The following is a 26,205-nucleotide window of genomic DNA, read 5'->3' as shown; positions in this document are numbered from 1 at the left end:
GATCAATCATTTGATTATAGGACTAGGGGAGTGCTACTTAAAAACAACTTGCCTTTATTCTTATCTTTTAAGTATTTAGCAGATAATTAATTATATTGCAAGTTTTGCATTAGTAGATTGCAAGTTTTGAGAAAAAATTTAAAAGTTTTTTTTTTCTTTTTTTTCAACAAAAATTGATTGCTGCTGCTATATTAACTGTATAATTTATTATAAAATATAAATTATTATAATTATACTAGTTAAAACACTATTTTATTTGAGAATTATTAGCAGTTTGCAGAGAGTCTCAGAGTTTTTAAAACAAATAAACAATTATATATTTTATAACAGCTTCACAGCTACTTACCTACAAGTTATAAAAGTAGTCACGGCTGCTATCTGCTGTAATTATACTAGTTAAAACTTAAAACACTATTTTAGTTTAAAATTATTAGCAGTTTGCAGAAAGTCTCAGAGTTTTTAAAACAATAATATATTTTATAACAGCTTCACAGCTACTTACCTACAGTCCTACAAGTTATATATTTTAGAACAACAGCAAAACTACTTGCCTACTAGTTTTAGACTGTAGTTCACCTTGCCCGTTGACGGCTGTCACGGCTGCTGCCTGCTGTAATTATACTAGTTAAAGTTAAAACACTATTTTATTTTTATTTTTTTTTTATTTTTTTTTTTAAGGTTATAAGTATGTATTTCCATACCTTGAGAATAGCAGCGTATACAGTAGTATTCTTTGTTAAATGTATTAAGATTGTACATATGAATTATAAAACTTAAAAAAAAAAATATATTCAAGCTTTTTGTTTTACATTTAAAATACACTTAACATAAAATAGGCTGTTAGTAGATTAAGGTATACAATATGTGACTATCAATATGCTGTAACAGTATAAAAAAGCACTAAAAGAATAAAAGTTGATACAAACTTCTTGTTTTTGCTGGCTGTTAAAAATACCATAATGTACAGGCCTTTAATGGATATATCTTCTTTGCTCCAATGGCTGCGTATTAAGCATTCATTTACATAACCTTGTAATTCTCCATGATCTATATTAAATATGCCAACAAAGTAGTCAGCATCAAGTGACGACATAATAAACAGCAATATTATATGTGACCTATCAAGTCTGTGAACATGATTTAGTGATCAAGTGTAGTCTGAATAAATCCCCATAATTCTGTTGCACCACAAATGAATGTCAAACACCATCTTTCAATTAATTTTCTTCTTTTAAATGTATTTTCTACATATGTTCAGGATGACTTTGTAGGCAGGAAATAACCTCTTCAACAGGCTGCCCTTCATAGCAAATTCGATACACAGCAGTGAAAAGTGGGAACTTATCCACCATGCCTTTTTGATGCAGGATGCGATAAACTTCTGCAGAGGTCTGTGGCCCTTGAAGCTTCTGACCATTCAGCATCTCCTGTTCCAGTTGCTCTATGCTCTTGCCTGTTTTCACAAAAGCCTCTGACACTTTTCGATTGCGCCCTCCATAGCAGGTGGTAATTAGATCTGCAACACCACAGCTCTCCATGAATGTAGCGCTTGATACAGGACCCTTGCAGAAAATCTTGGCAAATGCAATCATCTCCATGAGTCCAAGACGGATAACTGCAGCTTTGGTGTTATCTCCACAGTTGAGGCCATCACAGAACCCAGCACCAACTGCAACTATGTTCTTGAGGGCTCCACAAAGTTCTACCGTATCAGCATCATCCACCACAGTTATACGGAAATTCGGGGTCTGCAACAGTTCTTTAAACAGAAGTCCATTCGCCAGGATTTTGCTACCTATTGTTGTCTCACAGAATTTCTCTGCTGCTACTTCATTTGCAATGTTTGCACCCATCAGTACACTAATGTCGATTCCCATTTTCTCTCGGATTATATCGGAAATCAGCCTCAGTCCCTCTGGGCCTTCGTCAATACCCTTAATAAGAGTTATTCCCAATGCATTTTTGTGAACCGTCCCAGAGATCTCCTGGCAGATCTTATGAATAAACTGGTGCGGAATGACAAAAACTAGAAGGTCTGCATCTTTTACTGCATCAGTAAGGTTTGGGACAGCTACCACGTTCTCTGGCAGTTTGTGTCCAGGGAGGTATTTTACATTCTCGTGTTCTGTGTTAATTATCTCTGTTAACTTTCTCCCATTAATGTTCTCTTCAAAAACCCACATCTTTACAGTAGATGCAAACTTCTGCAGGTTTTTTACATTATTGCCAATAATTTTTGCAACAGCAGAGCCCCAGTTTCCTGAGCCTACAATGCACACTTTCAGGGGTCCTTGAAGAGCCATGTTTAGAGACGTGAAGAGATCTGTGCAGGTTGCAAAATTGAATGCTTAAAACACTATTTTAGTTTAGAATTATTAGCAGTTTGCAGAGAGTCTCAGAGTTTTTAAAACAATTATATATTTTATAACAGCTTCACAGCTACTTACCTACAGTCCTACAAGTTATATATTTTCGAACAACCAAAAATCTACTTGCCTACTAGTTTTAGACTGTAGTTCACCTTGCCCGTTGACGGCTGTCACGGCTGCTGCCTGCTGTAATTATACTACTTAAAGTTAAAACACTATTTTAGTTTAGAATTATTAGCAGATTGCAGAGAGTCTCTGAGTTTATAGAACAATTATATATTTTATAACAGCTTCACAGCTACTTACCTACAGTCCTACAAGTTATATATTTTAGAACAAGCAAAAATCTACTTGCCTACTAGTTTTAGACTGTAGTTCACCTTGCCTGTTGACGGCTGTCACGGCTGCTGCCTGCTGTAATTATACTACTTAAAGTTAAAACACTATTTTAGTTTAGAATTATTAGCAGATTGCAGAGAGTCTCAGAGTTTATAAAACAATTATATATTTTATAACAGCTTCACAGCTACTTACCTACAGTCCTAAAAGTTATATATTTTAGAACAACCAAAAATCTACTTGCCTACTAGTTTTAGACTGTAGTTCACATTGCCCGTTGAAGGCTGTCACGGCTGCTGCCTGCTGTAATTATACTACTTAAAACACTATTTTAGTTTAGAATTATTAGCAGTTTGCAGAGAGTCTCATAGTTTTTAAAACAATTATATATTTTATAACAGCTTCACAGCTACTTACCTACAGTCCTACAAATTATATATTTTAGAACAACCGCAAAACTACTTGCCTACTAGTTTTAGACTGTAGTTCACCTTCCCAGTTGACGGCTGTCACGGCTGCTGCCTGCTGTAATTATACTACTTAAAACACTATTTTAGTTTAGAATTATTAGCTGTTTGCAGAGAGTCTCAGAGTTTTTAAAACAATTATATATTTTATAACAGCTTCACAGCTACTTACCTACTACAAGTTGTATATTTTATAACAGCTGCAAAGCTAATTACCAACTTGACTTGCCTATTAAGTCAAGTTTTATATTTTATAACAGCAATACTACTATTTATATATTATAACAGCAAAACTACTTGTCTCAAAGTTATATATATATATATCTATATTATAACAGCAAAACAACTAACCTACAAGTTATATATTTTATAAGAGCCGCAAGGCTACTTACCTAGTTAAAGTTATATATTTTATAACAGCAAAGTACTGTTCTTTGTGTGTAAACTAACAGTTAAGATGGCACTTAGTAAAATCAGTGTGTCTGAGCTAAAGCAATTACATTTTTCAACGTTACCCATGGAAAGAAAAATTGAAATTAAAATGCTCAGGCCAACACCTATGCTTAACCTTATCCAGGTGACAAAATGTAAAACTAGAGATTTCAAAAGAGAATTCAAACCCGAGGTATATGATAAATATGCATGGATTTGTGGCTGTGAATTATCTAACAGACTCTTTTGTTTTTATTGTCTCCTGTTTGCAAAACAAAGTGGTGAAGCAAGCTGGGTGAGTTCTGGTGTCGCCGATTTATCACATTTAAATCAAAAAATAAATAAACATAATTGTTCACAATCACATTTAAACTCCACATTAGAGTTTAATTTGCTAGGAAGGGTTGATATTCGACAACAACTTGACAGTGCATATCGTTTAAATATTAGAAAACATAATGAGCAAGTAACGAAAAATCGTTATGTTCTTTCGAAAATAATTAATTGTATTTTATTTTGCGGCGCATTTGAACTTGCACTTCGAGGACATGACGAACGCGAGGATTCATTAAATCCAGGCATTTTCAGAGGTCTTATAAACTTCTCAGCAGAGCTTGATGCATCTCTAAAAGAACATCTTGCTAGTGCCACTGTTTTTAAAGGAACGTCAAAAGAAATTCAAAACGATTTATTAGACTGTATGCTTACTGTTTGCCAGAACCAAATAAAAAAGGAAATCTCAAAAGCAAGTTTTGTAGCAGTGATAGCAGATGAAACTACTGATGTTTCATCTGCCTTCCAATTGGTTGTTGTTTTTCGATACATTATAGGTAACGGTCAACCGGTTGAGAGATTCTGGGAATTCACTAATCCAGCTGGACATGATGCAGAATCTTTAGCTATGTGTATTCAAGCTACTTTGGAAAAAGTTATAGACAACCCAGAGAAACTGATATCGCAGAGTTACGACGGTGCAAGCGTGATGAGTGGTCAGCATGCAGGTGTTCAGGCTATAATTAAACGTACCTACAAGAATGCACATTTTGTGCATTGCTATGCACATCAGCTCAATTTAATTGTCAGCCAAGCAAGCAGTCAAAATCAACAAGTTCGAGTATTTTTTTCAAATCTAAGTGACATTACTAACTTTTTTAGTAACTCGCCACAAAGGATAGCTATTCTAGATGAAACTGTTAGAAGAAGGATACCTCATGGTTCTGCCACCAGGTGGAATTTCAAGAGTCGAACCGTCAATACAGTTTTTGAAAACAGGGAACAGTTAATTGAATGCATGGAAAAAATAGAGTCAACATCGAAAAAAGAAATAGCTATAAATCAAGCGGGGGCTATTTGGCGTATGTTACAAGACTCGGTATTCGTGTTTTGGCTTACAGTTTTTCACAATATTATGCCACATGTAGATGTGTTATACAACCAACTTCAGAAAACACAAACAGATGCGGCACATATTCGAAAACATATTAACACTTTCCAGCAGACAATGGAAAACGAAAGGAATAGAATGGACACAGTGACCATGACGATATCAGAAACAGAGGAAACATCTAGGAAAAGGAAGAGAGAAAATATTCACATTGCTCAGACTGTGGCAGCTAAAGAGATATGCAATGTTATCACAAATCAAGTAAAAGATAGATTTTCTTTTATAACTCACTACTCGGCTGTTTCTCTCCTCCAAGCGGAAAAATTTGCTGATTACGAGAAAAATTTTCCAAATCAGCTTCTTGAACAAACATCAGCGGTTTATCACACATTACAGAAAGATCGCCTGAAAACTGAACTAGGAGTAATTTACAGAAGACCAGATTTCCGAAATATGAATGGTGCCATCAGTCTTCTACAGTTTGTAATAGAAAATAACTTGGACAGTACTTTCTCGGAGACCTACAAACTGTTGCAAATTATTTCGACTATTCCCGTGACAACTGCTGAGGCTGAGAGATGTTTCTCAACTTTAAAATGAGTTAAGACATTTCTAAGGAGCACCATGACTGAGGAAAGACTGACTGCTCTAGCCATGCTCACAATTGAAAAACAATTGATCAATGACATGCCTACATTCACCGAAAATGTTATTGATTTATTTGCCTCAAAAAAAGACAGGCGGATTGACTTAATTTACAAAAATTGTACTTGAGTTATCAACATTCTGTTTTAATCTTTACTGTTGAAGGTAATTATTAAGCACTAGTGTAATAGAAATAATCTTCTTTTGTAGAAAGTAAAATGTGGGTGTATTTATCTTCATGTTGCCAAGGCCTTTGGCTGCATTGCCTAATATCGAACACTGGGGGCTGGGGCAACAGTAATTGAAATGTGGTTGTATTTCTCTATAAAGTGGAAGGTTCTTTAAATCCAGGAATATATATGTTTTCATAAATGTACATTCAACATTCTTATTATTTTGCAGCTTTAATTAATCATTTGGTTAATATATATATGTTATTATATAATTTAACTGAGCAGGTAGTGTAGGCTCCTCCATTTGTGCACTGTCGCACGTGAACATGGCTGTACTGAAGAGTATGCATTCATAGATTTAAGATGTCTGTGTCCACTATGAGGAACACAGTGAGCAATGCATGGTGAGGATATGGAAGACCACAGGCACAGTTCTTGTTAAGGCCAGAAGTGTCAGGGCAAGTAAAATATCAGAGAGGGCCAGAGGCAAAGGCAAAGGATGGTGAGAACGGTCAAAAACAGCCCACAGACCACCTCCAAAGACCTGTACTACTGGGAATATTGTTGAGGGTCTCATGGATTCCACTCAATATCAGCAGATACTTGAGAATAATGTTGAGGAATCAGTCACAAACTTCAGCTGAAGTTACCCCCAGGCCGGGGCTGGATATTTCAAGAAGACGATGACCAAAAACACTGCTGGTTCAAATGGGCGGTGCCATTTGAGGGGCGTGACTTTCACAAAGGGGTGTGGCTTTTTAAATGGCTGTGGCTTGTTAAATGGGCGTGTTTTTAAAAAGGGCGTGGTTTTTCAAAGGGGTGTGTCTTTCTAATAGGGGGAGGGTCTTGTGCACCCCCATCCTAAAAATTCACCAGCCGCCACTGGGTGGCGGTGGGCTCCGGGACCGACGGGATAGGGGTTAATACATTTAGTTAGTTGCGGTGGGCTCCGGGAGCGGCGGGATAGGGATTAATACCTTTATTAAAGTTGCGGCGGGATAGGGGTTAAACAGTTTAGTATAGTGGCGGTGTTTAGTGACAGTATATAAATAAAGCTTGGAAAAAGCCGAATAGCAGTGAAACCAATGACTGTTAGTTAACAACAGTCCGCTGCTCTTGGCCCGTACTTGGTGCACAGCTTTTTGACAGCTTTCTTTATAAATATGGAGAGCGTATTCAGGTCCGCGGGAGCGATGTCAGGCGAGCTTATTGGTGCCGTCGGATGCAAGTAAGTTGATGGCTTGATAAGTACGCCTTAAAAACTCTCTCTATACCCCCATTAAGAGATTAAATAGTGCTATTGTCTCATGTTTGAATAGCTTTTTTACAGACAATATATTTATTCATATTTTCATTGTAGGTGAATATCTTAAAAAAACAACAACAAAAAACAAAACCTTTAACAGTCTGTATTAATAATAAGTCCATAAACAGGGCTGGTCTTACACTACCTAATTTTAAGAACCCACTCTGGTTTGAGAATGCATTACACTTCAGGGGAGAGAATACTTATAGCTGTGAAACCCTTGTTTATTCTCAGTGTGTTTGGATGAGAGATAGCAGGGTGATTGTCAGTTAGGACCAAGAAAAGAAGTGCCTGGACTTATCACCATTTTACCAAATGCTGTAATATATAAGATACAGTAATGTTATATATGCTAATATAATTTAATTATATTTTATACTGATATATATATATATATAAATATTTATTGTGTGTGTGTATTTATTTATATATATGTGTGTGTATATATTTATTTATATAAGAAATACAACAAGGGGGTTTGGTTAAACACACCTAACAAAAACATTTTATATATTGGCACACATATTGTCGGAGTGCTGCCAAAATGACCAAAATAAATATAAGACGAAAACAGGTATTGCCGCACATCCAAACACATAAGACCACATATTTTTCACATATTTTTAACATATTTTAAATGCTGCAAAAAATTGCCTGCTTAATATTTTATACATTTTTAAATAAAGTTGGGATCTTAGTCACACAATATGGCCATATTCTGCTCAGCCAGTCACCACTTACAAGGTGTCCCAAAATAGACTGGTCCTAACACTATAAAATTTAGCCTTACTGGGCTGAATAATATATATATATATATACTGTATATCTATAGTGTGTGTATGTGTATTTATATATATATATATATATATATATATATATATATATGTGTGTGTATGTATTTATTTATATATATGTGTGTGTGTATTTATTTATATATATGTGTGTGTGTGTGTGTGTGTTAAGTTTCCATTTAACCCATTCAAGATGCAGATATTCAAATGGATTGCAGTAGCTTAAATAGTTATAGGGACATACATGTAAGTTAAAAATGAAACAAACTAAAAAAAATGAAGCTGTATTATCAAATTTACATATGCAAAACAGAAAGAGAGCAGTTTTCCAGGAACGAACAGCAGCATCAATAGCTTGTTCTATGGCCCGGTTACCACCTGGAAGTAGCTTCTTTCTGCCCAATTGTGCTTTTCACAGAGGAAAACTTTCCTGTAGTATATCAGTCTCATCCCGCCGACAAGGTCAGTCCAGCCCCGAAATACCAGGCAATTCTCCTCTTAACAAGGAAAAGGCAACCCCAGACGATCGTTTCGGCCTTCTGGCAGCACTATTTCCTGTCATGCAGTGCTCCAGCCACACCTAGGTTTCTCTTTAACAAAGAATACCATGGAAACAAAGCAAATCTGATAATAGAAGTAAATTGGAAGCTTTTTTTTTAAATGTTATGCCCTTTCCGAATCACAAAAGGAAATGTTTGGGTTTCATATCCCTTTAAGCCAAGAGTAAACCTGAGTTGCATACAATACTCTTATGAACTGTGTTTGAATTTTTAATTCTCCGTCAACCGACCACAAAAGAGAAATCTCATTCCCAAGTTATGTGTACAAATGTGTCTGCTTCATGAAGTAAGATAGCATTAAGTGATCTTCTGACAGATAGAATAACATGGTTTATAATGCCCCTAAATCTTTAACAAATTTAATTCCAACAAATGGCTCTTGCTGTCTGGGTGAAACATTAAGAGGAATTTTATAGCTGAAACGGCTGCTATCCTCGGGCATCAGTTTTACAATTCAGTATCAAAGATCTTGGAATAAAATATTGATTTTATTGCTGCTGTAACATATAAGTTACGGGCATCTGCGTAATTATAAATTAATGTTAATACTCTGTAGGCCTAACCAATTAAAGAAGAATAGATATATCACTAGTCCTTGCTAAAGTACTGTAGATAAGAAAAGTAATTTATTGTAATCCTATTCTTGTATTGAAACTGTATTCCTGCAGGATATTCCTCTGGGCGCTAAACGGATCTATTTATATTTCTGTTTTTAAACATTTATTGTAATATGTAATTGAGAAATGCTACAGAATGTCAGGCTAGTTTCTGCTTTTTTGTGCTGATAATGTTCATGAAACCCACAGTGACACCAAAACATAACAAGGAAGAACACAAAGTCCCACAGCACATAAAAAATGCAACTCACTTTATTGGAAAGTGGGGGTCCAAAGAAAACAGCAACGTTTTGGGCTATAAACCCTTATTCATTCTCTAACATTAACTGCAAACTGATCCCACTTATAAAGCCACACAGTACCAACAAGTTTCTTAATCACCTTAACCCCTTAATGACCACAGCACTTTTCCATTTTCTGTCCGTTTGGGACCAAGGCTATTTTTACATTTCTCTTGTTAAGTGTAGTCAGTCCACGGGTCATCCATTACTTATGGGATTATATATCTTCCCCAACAGGAAGTTGCAAGAGGATCACCCAAGCAGAGCTGCTATATAGCTCCTCCCCTCACATGTCATATCCAGTCATTCTCTTGCAACCTAACTAAAGATAGGTCGTTGTGAGAGGTCTGTGGTGTTTTTAAACTTAGTTTATTTCTTCAATCAAAAGTTTGTTATTTTAAATGGCACCGGAGTGTGCTGTTTGTTTCTCAGGCAGCATTAGAAGAAGAATCTGCCTGCGTTTTCTATGATCTTAGCAGACGTAACTAAGATCCACTGGCTGTTCTCGCACATTCTGAGGAGTGAGGTAACTTCAGAAAAGGGGAATAGCATGCAGGGCCCCCCTGCAAACGAGGTATGTGCAGTAAATTATTTTTCTAAGCAATGGAATTGACTGAGAAATTACTGCTGATACCAATGTAATGTAAGTTCAGCCTTAAATGCAGTGGTAGCGACTGGTATTAGGCTGTGGAGTGTGTGTACACTGAAGTATTTTTCTAGGGAATGGAATTTGACTCAGAAAATACTGTTAATACTGAAGTAATGTGTGAGCCTTAACTGCAGTAAAAGCGACTGGTAGCAGGCTTATTAATAACACTTCATAACTTTTAAAATGTATGTTCAAAACGTTTACTGGCATGTTAATCGTTTTTTGTGAGGTACTTGGTGATAAAACTTATTGGGGCATGATTTTTACCACATGGCTAACTTTTGTTTCTGCATAGAAACAGTTAACTGAGCTTCCCCACTGTTGTAATATGAGTGGGAGGGGCCTATTTTAGCGTTTTTTTTGCGCAGTAAAAATTCAGTCATAATCTTCCTACTTCATCCTCCATGATCCAGGACGTCTCTAGAGAGCTCAGGGGTCTTCAAAATTCATTTTAAGGGAGGTAATCAGTCACAGCAGACCTGTGACAGTGTGTTTGACTGTGATAAAAACGTTAATTATTAAATTGTTATCCGTTTTTGGGTATTAAGGGGTTAATCATCCATTTGCTGGTGGGTGCAATCCTTTGCTAACTTAATACATTTACTGTGAAAATTTGGTTGCTATAACTAATTTGGTTCATTGTTATTTCAACTGTGACAGCTTTTTGTGCTTCTTAAAGGCACAGTAGCGTTTTTTATATTGCTTGTAAATTTATTTGAAAAGTATTTTCCAAGCTTGCTAGTCTCATTGCTAGTCTGTTTAAACATGTCTGACACAGATGAATCTGTTTGTTCACTATGTATGAAGGCCAGTGTGGAGCCCCATAGAAGGTTGTGTACTAAATGCATTGATGTAACTTTAAATAAAAGTCAGTCTTTACATGCAAAGAAATTATCACCAGACAACGAGGGGGAAGTTATGCCGACTAACTCTCCTCACGTGTCAGTACCTTCGCCTCCCGCTCAGGAGGTGCGTGATTTTGTGGCGCCAAGTACATCAGGGAGGCCCTTACAAATCACTTTGCAAGACATGGCTACTGTTATGACAGAAGTATTATCTAAATTGCCAGAATTAAGAGGCAAGCGTGATAGCTCTGGGTTAAGGACAGAGCGCGCTGATGATGTGAGAGCCATGTCCGATACTGCGTCACAATTTGCAGAACATGAAGACGGAGAGCTTCATTCTGTGGGTGACGGATCTGATCCAGGGAGACTGGATTCAGAGATTTCTAATTTTAAATTTAAGCTTGAGAACCTCCGCATATTGTTAGGGGAGGTATTAGCGGCTCTGAATGATTGTAACACGGTTGCAATTCCAGAAAAATTATGTAGGTTGGATAGATACTATGCGGTACCGGTGTGTACTGACGTGTTTCCTATACCTAAAAGGCTTACAGAGATTATTAGCAAGGAGTGGGATAGACCCGGTGTGCCTTTTTCCCCTCCTCCCATATTTAGGAAAAATGTTTCCTATAGACCCCACCACACGAGACTTATGGCAGACGGTCCCTAAGGTGGAGGGACCGGTTTCTACTTTAGCTAAGCGTACCACTATCCCGGTGGAGGATAGTTGTGCCTTTTCAGATCCAATGGATAAAAAATTAGAAGGTTACCTTAAGAAGATGTTTGTTCAACAAGGTTTTATCTTACAGCCCCTTGCATGCATTGCGCCTGTCACTGCTGCGGCGGCATTCTGGTTTGAGTCTCTGGAAGAGGCCATTCGCACAGCTCCATTGGATGAAATTATGAACAAGCTTAAAGCACTTAAGATAGCTAACGCATTTGTTTCTGATGCCGTCGTACATTTAACCAAACTTACGGCTAAGAACTCCGGATTCGCCATCCAAGCGCGCAGAGCGCTATGGCTTAAATCCTGGTCAGCTGATGTGACTTCTAAATCTAAATTGCTTAATATTCCTTTCAAAGGGCAGACCTTATTCGGGCCCGGCTTGAAAGAAATTATCGCTGACATTACGGGAGGTAAGGGCCATGCTCTACCTCAGGACAGGGCCAAATCAAAGGCCAAACAGTCTAATTTTTGTGCCTTTCGTAACCTCAAGGCAGGAGCAGCATCAACTTCCTCCGCTCCAAAACAGGAAGGAGCTGTTGCTCGTTACAGACAGGGCTGGAAAACTAACCAGTCCTGGAACAAGGGCAAGCAGGCCAGAAAACCTGCTGCTGCCCCTAAGACAGCATGAAGAGAGGGCCCCCTATCCGGAAACGGATCTAGTGGGGGGCAGACTTTCTCTCTTCGCCCAGGCTTGGGCAAGAGATGTCCAGGATCCCTGGGCGTTGGAGATCATATCTCAGGGATATCTTCTGGACTTCAAAGCTTCTCCTCCACAAGGGAGATTTCATCTTTCAAGGTTATCAACAAACCAAATAAAGAAAGAGGCGTTTCTACGCTGTGTACAAGACCTCTTACTAATGGGGGTGATCCACCCAGTTCCGCGGGCAGGGATTCTATTCAAATCTGTTTGTGGTTCCCAAGAAAGAGGGAACCTTCAGACCAATCTTGGACTTAAAAATCCTAAACAAATTCCTAAGAGTTCCATTATTCAAAATGGAAACTATTCGAACCATCCTACCCATGATCCAAGAGGGTCAGTACATGACCACTGTGGACTTAAAGGATGCCTACCTTCACATACCGATTCACAAGGATCATTATCGGTACCTAAGATTTGCCTTCCTAGACAGGCATTACCAGTTTGTAGCTCTTCCCTTCGGGTTAGCTACGGCTCCAAGAATCTTTACAAAAGTTCTGGGCTCACTTCTGGCGGTACTAAGACCGCGAGGCATAGCAGTGGCTCCGTACCTAGACGACATTCTGATACAAGCGTCAAGTTTTCAAACTGCCAAGTCTCATACAGAGATAGTTCTGGCATTTCTGAGGTCGCATGGGTGGAAGGTGAACGTGGAAAAGAGTTCTCTATTACCACTCAAAAGGGTTCCCTTCCTAGGGACTCTTATAGATTCTGTAGAGATGAAAATTTACCTGACGGAGGCCAGGTTATCAAAACTTCTAAATGCTTGCCGTGCCCTTCATTCCATTCCACACCCGTCAGTAGCTCAGTGCATGGAAGTAATCGGCTTAATGGTAGCGGCAATGGACATAGTACCATTTGCGCGACTGCATCTCAGACCGCTGCAATTGTGCATGCTAAGTCAGTGGAATGGGGATTATTCAGATTTGTCCCCTCTACTAAATCTGGACCAAGAGACCAGAGATTCTCTTCTATGGTGGCTTTCTCGGCCCCACCTGTCCAAGGGGATGACCTTTCGCAGGCCAGATTGGACGATTGTAACAACAGACGCCAGCCTTCTAGGTTGGGGTGCAGTCTTGAATTCCCTGAAGGCTCAGGGATCATGGACTCGGGAGGAGAAACTCCTCCCAATAAATATTCTGGAGTTAAGAGCAATATTCAATGCTCTTCTAGCTTGGCCTCAGTTAGCAACTCTGAGGTTCATCAGATTTCAGTCGGACAACATCACGACTGTGGCTTACATCAATCATCAAGGGGGAACCAGGAGTTCCCTAGCGATGTTGGAAGTCTCAAAGATAATTCGCTGGGCAGAGTCTCACTCTTGCCACCTGTCAGCAATCTACATCCCAGGCGTGGAGAACTGGGAGGCGGATTTTCTAAGTCGCCAGACTTTTCATCCGGGGGAGTGGGAACTTCATCCGGAGGTCTTCGCTCAACTGATTCATCGTTGGGGCAAACCAGATCTGGATCTCATGGCGTCTCGCCAGAACGCCAAGCTTCCTTGCTACGGATCCAGGTCCAGGGACCCGGGAGCGGTGCTGATAGATGCTCTGACAGCCCCTTGGGTCTTCAACATGGCTTATGTGTTTCCACCATTTCCGATGCTTCCTCGACTGATTGCCAAGATCAAACAGGAGAGAGCATCGGTGATTCTGATAGCGCCTGCGTGGCCACGCAGGACCTGGTATGCAGACCTAGTGGACATGTCGTCCTGTCCACCATGGTCTCTGCCTCTGAGGCAGGACCTTCTAATTCAGGGTCCTTTCAACCATCCAAATCTAATTTCTCTGAGGCTGACTGCATGGAGATTGAACGCTTGATTCTATCAAAGCGTGGCTTCTCGGAGTCGGTTATTGATACCTTAATACAGGCTAGGAAACCTGTTACCAGAAGAATTTACCATAAGATATGGCGTAAATATTTGTATTGGTGCGAATCCAAGAGTTACTCATGGAGTAAGGTTAGGATTCCTAGGATATTGTCTTTTCTACAAGAGGGTTTAGAAAAGGGCTTATCCGCTAGTTCGTTAAAAGGACAGATTTCTGCTCTGTCTATTCTTCTACACAAGCGTCTGGCAGAAATTCCAGACGTTCAGGCTTTTTGTCAGGCTTTGGCTAGGATTAAGCCTGTGTTTAAGACTGTTGCTCCACCGTGGAGCTTAAACTTAGTTCTTAACGTCCTGCAAGGCGTTCCATTTGAACCCCTTCATTCCATTGATATTAAGCTGTTATCTTGGAAAGTTCTGTTTTTGATGGCTATTTCCTCGGCTCGAAGAGTCTCTGAGTTATCTGCCTTACATTGTGATTCTCCTTATCTGATTTTTCATTCAGACAAGGTAGTTCTGCGTACTAAACCTGGGTTCTTACCTAAGGTAGTTTCTAACAGGAATATCAATCAAGAGATTGTTGTTCCATCATTGTGTCCTAACCCTTCTTCAAAGAAGGAACGACTTTTGCATAATCTGGACGTAGTCCGTGCCCTGAATTTCTATTTGCAGGCAACTAAAGATTTTTCGTCAAACTTCTTCCCTGTTTGTCGTTTACTCTGGACAGAGGAGAGGTCAAAAGGCTTTGGCTACCTCTCTTTTTGGCTTCGTAGCATAATACGTTTAGCCTATGAGACTGCTGGACAGCAGCCTCCTGAAAGAATTGCAGCTCATTCTACTAGAGCTGTGGCTTCCACCTGGGCCTTTAAAAATGAGGCTTCTGTTGAACAGATTTGCAAGGCTGCGACTTGGTCTTCGCTTCACACTTTTTCAAAGTTTTACAAATTTGACACTTTTGCTTCTTCGGAGGCTATTTTTGGGAGAAAGGTACTTCAGGCAGTGGTTCCCTCCGTTTAAGGTTCCTGCCTTGTCCCTCCCTTCATCCGTGTACTTTAGCTTTGGTATTAGTATCCCATAAGTAATGGATGACCCGTGGACTGACTACACTTAACAAGAGAAAACATAATTTATGCTTACCTGATAAATTTATTTATCTTGTAGTGTAGTCAGTCCACGGCCCGCCCTGTCTTTTAAGGCAGATCTAAATTTTTAATTAAACTCCAGTCACCACTGCACCCTATGGTTTCTCCTTTCTCGTCTTGTTTCGGTCGAATGACTGGATATGACATGTGAGGGGAGGAGCTATATAGCAGCTCTGCTTATGTGATCCTCTTGCAACTTCCTGTTGGGGAAGAGATATAATCCCATAAGTAATGGATGACCCGTGGACTGACTACACTACAAGAGAAATAAATTTATCAGGTAAGCATAAAGCATATGTTTTCTGTGGTGTTCGTCTTTTTCCTCTTACTCATTTACTGTACCCACACATATTATATACTGTTTTTCTCGCCATTAAATGGACTTTCTAAAGATACCATTATTTTCATCATAGATTATAATTTACTATAATTTCTTTTTATAAAATATGAGTAAAAAATGGAAAAAACACACTTTTTCTAACTTTGACCCCCAAAATCTGTTACACATCTATAACCACCAAAAAACTCCCATGCTAAATAGTTTCTAAATTTTGTCCTGAGTTTAGAAATACCCAATGTTTACATGTTCTTTGCTTTTTTACAAGTTATAGGGCAAAAAATACAAGTAGCACTATTTCCAAACCACTTTTTTTTCAAAATTAGCGATAGTTACATTGGAACACTGATATCTTTCAGAAATCCCTGAATATCCCTTGACATGTACAGGTAGCCCTCAGTTTACGCCGGGGTTAGGTTCCAGAAGGAATGGTTGTAAATCAAAACCGTTGTAAATTGAAACCCAGTTTATAATGTAAGTCAATGGGAAGTGAGGGAGATAGGTTCCAGGCCCCTTTTAAAAATTGTCATAATAGCACCTAATAAATTATTTTTAAAGCTTTGAAATGAAGACTTTAAATGCTAAACAGAATTTATAAACCTAATAAAATAATCACACAACACAGAATATCTAATTAAACTAAGTTAAATGAACATTTTTTTGTTGCTAAACAGCATTATAAACCTAATAAAATAATCACACAACACAGACTTCACTTGCATTTTTCTGCAAACAGTTCTTTCTATGCATTCCAATCTGGACTGATTTATAGGCAGGAAGATCTTGTTCCTTTGAAATCTGCTCGATAGCTCAGGTCTGGTTAAACTGATTAATTTCAGCTTGCTTGGCTTTGCTGCAACACAAGCGGACAGCTCCATCTACAGGCTATTTTGCTTTTCAATAGCAGTCACATGACTGGAAAAAAAGGTTGTTATTCTGAAACGGTGTAAATTGAACTGTTGTAAAATGAGGGCCACCTGTATATATATATCTTTTTAGAAGACATCCCAAAGTATTGATCTAGGCCCATTTTGGTATATTTCATGCCACCATTTCACTGCCAAATGCGATCAAATACAAAAAATAGTTCACTTTTTCACAATTTTTTTCACAAACTTTAGGTTTCTCACTGAAATTATTTACAAACAGCTTGTGCAATTATGGCACAAATGGTTGTAAATGCTTCTCTGGGATCCCCTTTGTTCAGAAATAGCAGACATATATGGCTTTGGCGTTGCTTTTTGGTGATTAGAAGGAAGCTAAATGCTGCTGCGTACCACACGTGTATTATGTCCAGCAGTGAAGGAGTTAATTAGGTAGCTTGAAGGGAGCTTGCAGGATTAATTTTTTGTTTAGTGTAGAGATTAGCCCTCCACCTGAGACATCCCACCCCCTGATCCCTCCCAAACAGCTCTCTTTTATTGCTGTGTAGGATCCCCCCTTAGCCCCCAACCTCCCTGATCCCCCTACAAACAGCTCTCTAACCCTCCCCCTTTACCTTACAGTGCGCCATCTTGGGTACTGGCAGCTGTCTGCCAGTACCCAGTTTACCAATAAAACTTGGCTTTTTTTATTTGTTTTAAATTTTTCAGTAGTGTATCTTCCCCCCTCAACAACCAACCCCCCACCCCCTCCCAGATCACTTAGATTACAATTTACAACCCCCTCTCTAACACTTTATATACAAATTAATGTCTCATAGTGTAGTGTTCCCACCCGCCCCGTGCATGCGCCTGCACCCGTGCTCATGCTCATCCCGCCCCCTCTTACTCCTTACTAGCATCGGTGGCCGCCCCTGCCTCCCACTATGGTTCCCACCCACCAACGATCACGGCCATCGATGTCCGATGCAGAGAGGGCCACAGAGTGACTCTCTCTCTGCATCGGATGGCTAAAATATGTTATTGCCAGATGCCTCAATATCGAGGCATCACTGCAATAACATGAAAATAGTTGGAAGCGATCAGGATCGCTTCCAACGCTTTCAAAGACTGGTACGTCCTTGGTCTTTAACTGTATTTTTTTAGAGGACGTAGCCCGTACGTTGTCGGTAGTTAAGGGGTTAATTACCTACACCACTTTACCTGTACACAAACCTACATTCACTTTGCATATTGCACCATCTAGTGGTACCTAGTGACTATTACATAAATTTTTTTCAATACAATCTCTTAAAAGCAGATTACATATACAGATGTTTAAATATAAACAGAAATATAATTTCCTTATTCATGCCCTGTGGTCTAAAGGCATTTAACATAAAACTCCAATGAAGCTCCCTTCTCTTTAATAATAATCCCTATCTCCCCCCCCCCCCCTCTCCTGGGCATTTTATTCTGATCTATTACTTGCCACCTTAATAGGCTAATAGAGTGTTTAGCTTCGAGGAAATGAGATGACACTGGGGCATCCTTATCCCCACATCTAATAATTGACTTATTAGATTACCAGCCCTTCTAGTGGTCTCTAGAAGAATTACCACACATTGAGCACGATTTGGTATTTCTGGCTTTTGGTCCCCGGCTTCTCTAGGGTATACAGTAAATGCAGAATAAAAGGTTGGAAATCTGATCCTCTAGATGCTTATTCATAGCACCAGTGAACATTGTATTACCATGAAAGGTTGTTTGCTTATTCATATTAAATCTCTTTATTGTTCATTTATAGCTGTCCTCTTTTGCACTAGCTACTTTATTAACACAATACATACCACCGAGAATCCTGAAACCCCCTTCAAATGAAAATACAAATTTCAAACCTAAAGAAAGGTTCTGTTTGGATTACTTTTTTTTTCTTAAGACATATTCTAATGTATTACATAGAAAACATTTATGTAAAGGGACATGATACCCAAATGTTGAAGCATTAGAAAGTGATGCAGCATATCTGTAAAAAGCTGACAAGAAAATATCACCTGAACATCACTATGTAAAAAAGAAAGATATTTTACCTCAAATTTTCCTCATAAGCCACACCCCTTTTTAAAGGGACATTAAGCAGCAATCAAGATGTTAGTCCCAGGACTGGCAAGTGAGTGTGCATCTGACATGTGCAGGCACAGTTATGTTATTTCCTTCCTCAGTTTAAGGTATCCATCAACAATATGTGGTAAGCGCTCAAAAAGTCCTCCTCTCTTCTCTGTGTATCTTCAGACGTCTTCACGCTGCGCCACGCGTCACTTCCGCTGCCCTGTCCTTCAATCAATAGATTCCTCCAGGGACCTGAAACCAACACATCCAGTCCGGTGCTGTGAGGGAAAAAGGTAGGGAAGCCTCACCCACGCCTCTCAAATCAAAGTAAATCCAGCAGCATAGAATCCCAAGCACACCGAGGTATAACGGAGTACACACCAACTCTATGTGTGTAAAAACAAACAGGATTCTTTATTTCATAATTAGGTCATAAAAACAGCAGAGATTTAATCTGGTCAAACAGAGATAGAAGTGGAAGCAGGTCAAACCTTTATTCCTCAGTTATACCTCAGTTTAAGGTAATTTACTTTGAAATCTCAAGAGATTTCAGTGAAATCTCATAAGCTCACAGTTAGGGGTGGCCGAATGTCATTAAAGTGCAATTCCCCACTATAAGGATTTAGGAGATTGACTTACCTTCTGTATATGTATTCTTTTTTTACCCACCATTCAAGTTTATTTTGCTTACCTTACTATTAGCAAGGTACCAACTTGTAAGTCATGTATACATCCATATGTATAAATTATTGGTATGCAATGTCTCCTAAGATGTACATGCCAGCAGCATTATCTGTGAGTTGTTATTCTTTCTGTATAATTTCTTATGAAAAATCATTAATAAATTAACAAATATATATATATATATATATATATATATATATATATATATATTTCTTTCTTTCATGTAATTGGCAAGAGTTCATGAGCTAGTGACGTATGGGATATACAATCCTACCAGGAGGGGCAAAGTTTCCCAAACCTCAAAATGCCTATAAATACACCCCTCACCACACCCACAATTCATTTTTACAAACTTTGCCTCCCTATGGAGGTGGTGAAGTAAGTTTGTGCTTGATTTTTCTTCTATGATAAGCGCTTCTCAGCATTTTGAAGCCCAATTCCTCTCAGAGTACAGTGTTTGTCAGAGGGATGTTAAGGGAGTATTGCCTATTGATTTTATGGTTTTCCTGGCAGGAAATCTTTTCAAAGGCTCTCTGTTATCGGTCGTAGGGATTCATCTCCTACCTCCCTTTTCAGATCGACGATGTACTCTTATATACCATTACCTCTGCTGATACTTTTTCAGTACTGGTTTGGCTATCTGCTATATGTTGTAGGGTGTCTTTCGGTAAGTATGTTTTCATTATTTAAGACACTCTCAGCTATGGTTTGGCGCTTTATTTATTAATATAAAGTTTTAAATATATGTATTTTACTTATATTTGCCATGAGTCAGGTCTATGTATATTTCCTTTTGCAGACTGTCAGTTTCAGTTTGGGAAGCATGTTTTAGGAAGTTATTTTTCTTACCTGGGGTATAGTCCTTTTTTTCAATTTGACTGTTTTACTTAGAATTTTGCGGGCAAAATTTGGTTTGCAAGGTCGCCAAATTCTGTTATTTATTGCGTCATTCTTGGCGCGAGAATTTTTTGCGCAAAGGCACGTCTTTGATGACGCAAGTTCGTCATTTCCAGCGTCTTAGTTGACGCCAGGTTTCCTTGCACAAGGTTGCGTCTGTTATGACGCGAGTTGCGTCATTTCTGGATGTTGTTGGCGGCAAAAAATATTTCAACTTCCTTTTGCGTTGTGCGTCATTCTTGGCGCCAAAAAATGTAGTTTATTTTTCACCCAACTTCCTATATGCCTCTTGCCTTCTATATGCTCAGAGGGCTATGCTGTTTGCATTTTTTCCCATTCCTGAAACTGCTATATAAGGAAATTGTAAATTTTGCTTTAATGTTGTTTTTTACATTTTGCAAGATGTTTCAATCTGATCCTGTCTCAGAAGCAACTGTTGGAACCCTGCTGCCTGATCACAAAGCTAAGTGTATCTGTTATAAGTTAGCTGAGATAATATCTCTATCTGTAGTATGTAACAGTTGTCATGATAAAACGTTAATATCAGTACTAGTACAGTTTCTGTTGTTCCTTCAACATCTAATGTACATGATATCCCTGTTGATATGAAAAATGATATTGCTGATGCGATACAGAAGGCTTTGTCTGCTATTCCGCCTTCTAATAAATGTAAAAGGTCTTTTAAAACTTCAAATAAAATTGATGACATTTCTAATGACCAACAACATACTGAAATATCCGCCTCTGATGAGAATCTCTCTAACTCAGACATTGAAACTGACAAATCTTCTTATCTTTTCAAGATTGAGTATATTCATTCCTTGTTAAAAGAAGTGTTGGTTACTTTGGATATTGAGGGGTCTAGTCCTCTTGATATCAAAACTAGTAAACATTTAAATTCTGTTTATAAATCTCCTGTGGTTACTCCTGAGGTTTTTCCAGTTCCTGATTCTATTTTTGATGCGATTGCTAAGGAATGGATTAAGCCTGCTACTTCTTTCATTCCTTCCTCTAGGTTTAAAAGACTGTACCCTTTGCCAGTAGCTAGATTAGAGTTTTGGGAAAAAGTCCTCAAAGTTGATGGGGCTATTTCTACTTTTGCCAAACGTACTACTATTTAAAGATCCTTTAGATAGGAAACTTGAATCTTATCTAAGGAAAGCTTATTTATATTCTGGCTATATTCTCAGGCCTGCCATTTCTATGGCTGATGTTGCGGCTGCATCAACCTTTTGGTTGGTTAGCAAAACGCAACAGGAAACAGATTCTGATTTGTCTGGCATTGTTCGTTTGATTCAACATGCTAATCATTTTCTCTGTGATGCTATTCTTGATATCAAAATTGATGTTAAATCTATGTCTTTAGCTATTTTAGCAAGAAGATCTTTATGTCTCAAATCTAGGAATGCTGACATGGTATCTAAGTCTAGATTACTATCTCTTTCTTTCCAAGGTAACCATTTATTTGGTTCTCAGTTGGATTCAATTATTTCAACTATCACTGGGGGGAAGGGAGTTTTTTTGCCTCAGGATAAAAGATCTAAGGGTAATTCTAAAGCTTCTAATCGTTTTCATTCTTTTTGACAGAATAAGGAACAGAAAACCAATCCTTCCCCCAAAGACTCTGGTTCCAATTGGGAACCTTCTTCAAGTTGGAATAAATCCAAGCCTTTTAAGAAATCAAAGCCAGCCCCCAAGTCTGCATGAAGGTGTGGCCCTCGATCCAGTTCAGCTGGTGGGGGGGCAGATTGAAATTTTTCCAAGACATGGGCAGATTCTGTTCAAAATCAGTGGATTCAGAGTATTGTCTCTCAAGGGTATCGAATAGGATTCAGAGTAAGAACTCCTGTGAGAAGATTCTTTCTCTCTCACATTCCAGCAAATCTTGTGAAGGCTCCGGCTTTTCTGAAGTGTGTTTCAGATCTAGTACTTTCAGGGGTAATAATACCAGTTTCGTTTCAGGAACAGGGTCTGGGGTTTTATTCAAATCTATTAATTGTCCCAAAGAAAGAAAATTCATTCAGGCCAGTTCTGGATCTGAAGTTTTTTAATCGTTTTGTAAGAGTCCCAACTTTCAAGATGGTGACTATGAGGACTATTTTGCCTTTTGTTCAGCAAGGTCATTATATGTCCACAATAGACTTACAGGATGCATATCTTCACATTCCGATTCATCCAGACCACTATCGGTTTCTGAGATTCTCTTTTCTAGACAAGCATTACCAATTTGTCGCTCTTCCATATGGCCTAGCAACAGCTCCAAGGATCTTTTTGAAGGTTCTCGGTGCCCTTCTATCTGTAATCAGAGAACAGGGTATTGCAGTGTTTCCTTATTTGGACGATATCTTGATACTGGCTCAGTCTTTACATTTAGCCGAATCTCACACAAATCAACTAGTGTTGTTTCTTCAAAGACATGGTTGGAGGATCAATTTACCAAAGAGTTTCTTGATTCCTCAGACAAGGGTCACCTTTTTAGGTTTCCAGATAGATTCAGTGCCCATGACTCTGTCTTTAACAGACAAGAGACAAATGAAATTGGTTTCAGCTTGTCGAAACCTTCAGTCTCAGACATTCCTTTTAGTGGCTATGTGCATGGAAGTTTTAGGTCTCATGACTGCAGCATCGGACACGATCCCCTTTGCTCTTTTCATATGAGACCTCTACAGCTTTGTATGCTGAATCAATGGTGCAGGGATTATACTCAGATTTCACAATTGAAATACTTAAATCCCAACATTCAACTCTCTCTGACTTGGTGGTTAGACCATCATCGTATAGTTCAAGGGGCTTCTTTTGTTCATCCTGGAATGTGATCACAACAGATGCAAGTCTTTCAGGTTGGAGAGCTGTCTGGGCATCTCTGACAGCACAAGGGGTTTGGAAATCTCAAGAGGCGAGGTTACCAATCAATATTTTAGAACTCCATGCTATTTTCAGGGCACTTCAGGTTTGGCCTCTGTTAAAGAGGGAGAAACATTCATTTGGTTTCAGACAGACAATATCACAACTGTGGCATATGTCAATCATCAGGGTGGGACTCGCAGTCCCCTAGCTATGAAAGAAGGATCTCAGATACTTTCTTGGACAGAATCCTGCTCTTGTCTAATTTCTGCGGTGCATATCCCAGGTGTAGACAATTGGGAAGCAGATTATCTCAGCCGTCAGACCTTACATCCGGGGGAGTGGTTTCTCCATCCAGATGTATTTTGTCAGATTGTTCAGATGTGGGGTCTTCCAGAAATAAATCTGATGGCTTCTCATCTAAACAAGAAACTTCCCAGTTACCTATCTAGGTCCAGGGATCATCAGACAGAGATGGTGGATGCTTTAGCAGTTCCTTGGTTTTACCAACCTGCTTATATCTTTCCGCCTCTAGTTCTTCTTCCAAAAGTGATCTCCAAGATCATTATGGAACAATTGTGTGTGTTTCTGATAGCACCAGCGTGGCCTCACAGGTTTTGGTATGCAGATCTTGTCTGGATGTCCAGTTGCCAGCCCTGGCCACTTCCTTTAAGACCAGACTTCCTGTCTCAAGGGCCGTTTTTCCATCAGGATCTCAAATCGTTAAATTTGAAGGTATGGAAATTGAAAGCTTAATGCTTAGTCATAGAGGTTTCTCTGACTCAATGATTAATACTATGCTACAGGCTCGTAAGTCTGTTTCAAGGAAGATTTATTATTGAGTTTGGAAGACCTATATTTCATGGTGTTCTCAAAAATTCTCCTGGCATTCTTTTAGAATTCCTAGAATTTTACAGTTTCTTCAGGATGGTTTGGATAAAGGTTTGTCTGCAAGTACTTTGAAGGGACAAATCTCTGCTCTTTTTGTTTTATTTCATAGAAAGATAGCTGCTTCCTGATATTCACTGATTTGTTCAGGCTTTGGTTTGTATCAAGCCAGTTATTAAATCAATCTCTCCTCCTTGGAGTCTTAATTTGGTTTTGAAGACTTTGCAGGCTCCTCCGTTTGAGCCTATGCATTCTTTGGATATTAAACTGCTTTCTTGGAAAGTGTTGTTTCTTTTGGCTATCTCTTCAGCTAGAAGAGTTTCCGAATTGTCTGCTCTCTCTTGTGAGTCTCCTTTTCTGATTTTTCATCAGGATAAGGCTGTTTTGCGGACTTTGTTTACATTTCTTCCTAAGGTTTTGAATTCTAACAACATTAGTAGGGAAATTGTTGTTCCTTCCTTGTGTCCTAATCCCAAGAATGCTCTTGAAAGATCTTTACATTCTTTAGATGTTATAAGAGCTTTGAAATATTATGTTGAAGCTACTAAAGATTTCAGGAAGGCTTCTTGTCTATTTGTTGTCTTCTTTGGTTCTAGAAAAGGTCAGAAAGCTTCTACCATTTCTTTGGCATCTTAGTTAAAGCTTTTGATTCATAAAGCTTATTTGGAGACGGGACAGTCCCTGCCTCAGAGGATCACAGCTCATTCTTCTAGATCAGTCTCCACTTCTTGGGCTTTTAAGAATGATGCTTCAGTTGATCAGATTTGCAAAGCAGCAACTTGGTCTTCTCTGCACACATTTACTAAATTTTACCATTTTGATGTATTTGCTTCTTCTGAAGCAGTTTTTGGTAGAAAAGATCTTTAGGCAACTGTTTCAGTTTGATTCTTCTGCTTATGTTTTAAGTTTTTTTTCTTTAAATTTATGAGAAAAACTTACTTTTTTTGTGGATTTAATTTTTTAAGCAGAAAATGGCTGTTTTTATTTTATCCCTCCCTTTCTAGTGACTCTTCTGTGGACTTCCACATTTTGGCTATTTCTATCCCAAAGATGTGGAAGTCCCAAATAATTAGGTTGAATATCCACATTTGAAATTTCGAATGTAACATTTATCAAATACTATTCAGGAATGTATGTGGTAGGGAAATGAGTAAATTGATACATAATAGATATAAATATATTTATTTTATTTTTTTCAATTTTGAATATTGCATAATTCAAATATTATATTAAAAGAGAACATTAGAAATATTATTACACATATATTGATTTGAATTTTTCAATTTCGAATATTGCATTAGAAACAATTGAATCAAATATTACATTTAAAGATAGCTTTAGAAATACTATTACATTAACACAAAAATTTGCTTCATTTTTTGAATGTTGCAAAACATTCGCCCATCCCTAATCACAGTAAAACAAAGTGTGACATCAGCACTGATAAATCTGATTGGCTGGGGGTTTTTCTTTTAACATACAGCTGACAATATCTAAGGGATAACTACTAGTACTATTACTATTTTGAATTAAAATATCTTCATTTTTTACATACAGAGTTTCAGGTGATATTTTCTTGTCAGTTTTTTGCAGCTATGTTTCATCACTTTCAACTAATTTAGCATATGGGCATTATGTCCCTTTAAGATGAGAGAGTGTATTACTCCAAACCAGCCCAAAAACATTTATTTGCTTTTACACAACATCTGTGAATCCACTGATAATCGCACCAACAGTGAATGTATGTGTGTCTTGAAGACTAATCTTCACTCAAGAAAAAAAACTATCATTAATATGAATATACAATTATATTGTAAGCTGTCATGTGACAGTAAACTTATTCTTTTGAACTTGTTATTTATGCATTGATGTTCTTGTAAAGTATGTATTAATTATATTATGTATTTAATTCCTACAAAAATGGGTAACACATTTCTAAGCTTAAGCTGAGTATCTGTCCCTAATTTTTAGAGACAGTCCAAAATGTAGGAAGTCTGTCCATAATTTATCTTTTTGTTAGTCACAGTGCCGAATTTGGGCACACTGTCCATAATGTTTAAAGGACTATTCTAAACTGTCACAGATAATCTAGTATATGCCTGAATGGGTTTTTTCCTGCCTCTTGCCCCAGTACGTAAATAAGTTTCACTTTCTACAAAATCAGATGGTGTCGCTGTTGCGTATCACTGTTTACATTCCCAGTAATGGCTGGGCAGGAAGTGGTAGTCTTGCTCTTTGCCTGGAGGAGGAGGAATAAGTCTGGTCAGCTTTTTACTGGGAGCCTCTGCTTGCTTTTACTGACAGTTTAATCTTAACAATAATGTTTAATCTTAACACAAA

The 26,205-nt window shown here is 38.3% G+C and overlaps 2 protein-coding genes across 2 annotated transcripts in view; one reads left to right on the top strand and one right to left on the bottom strand.

The window, feature by feature from the left end:
• PAG1 (phosphoprotein membrane anchor with glycosphingolipid microdomains 1) overlaps positions 1 to 26,205 on the top strand; it is a 194,445-nt gene that overhangs the window by 93,437 nt on the left and 74,803 nt on the right. The window lies entirely within an intron of this gene.
• Positions 1,212 to 2,341, bottom strand: LOC128661015 (glycerol-3-phosphate dehydrogenase 1-like protein). Its single transcript, XM_053715158.1, has one exon. It carries the CDS (start codon positions 2,301 to 2,303, stop codon positions 1,245 to 1,247), a length of 1,059 nt encoding a protein of 352 aa, XP_053571133.1. The 5' UTR covers positions 2,304 to 2,341; the 3' UTR covers positions 1,212 to 1,244.

This window comes from Bombina bombina, chromosome 5, assembly GCF_027579735.1.
Source record: "Bombina bombina isolate aBomBom1 chromosome 5, aBomBom1.pri, whole genome shotgun sequence".
NCBI lineage: Eukaryota > Metazoa > Chordata > Amphibia > Anura > Bombinatoridae > Bombina > Bombina bombina.
This window is presented reverse-complemented; position numbering and strand designations above follow the sequence as displayed.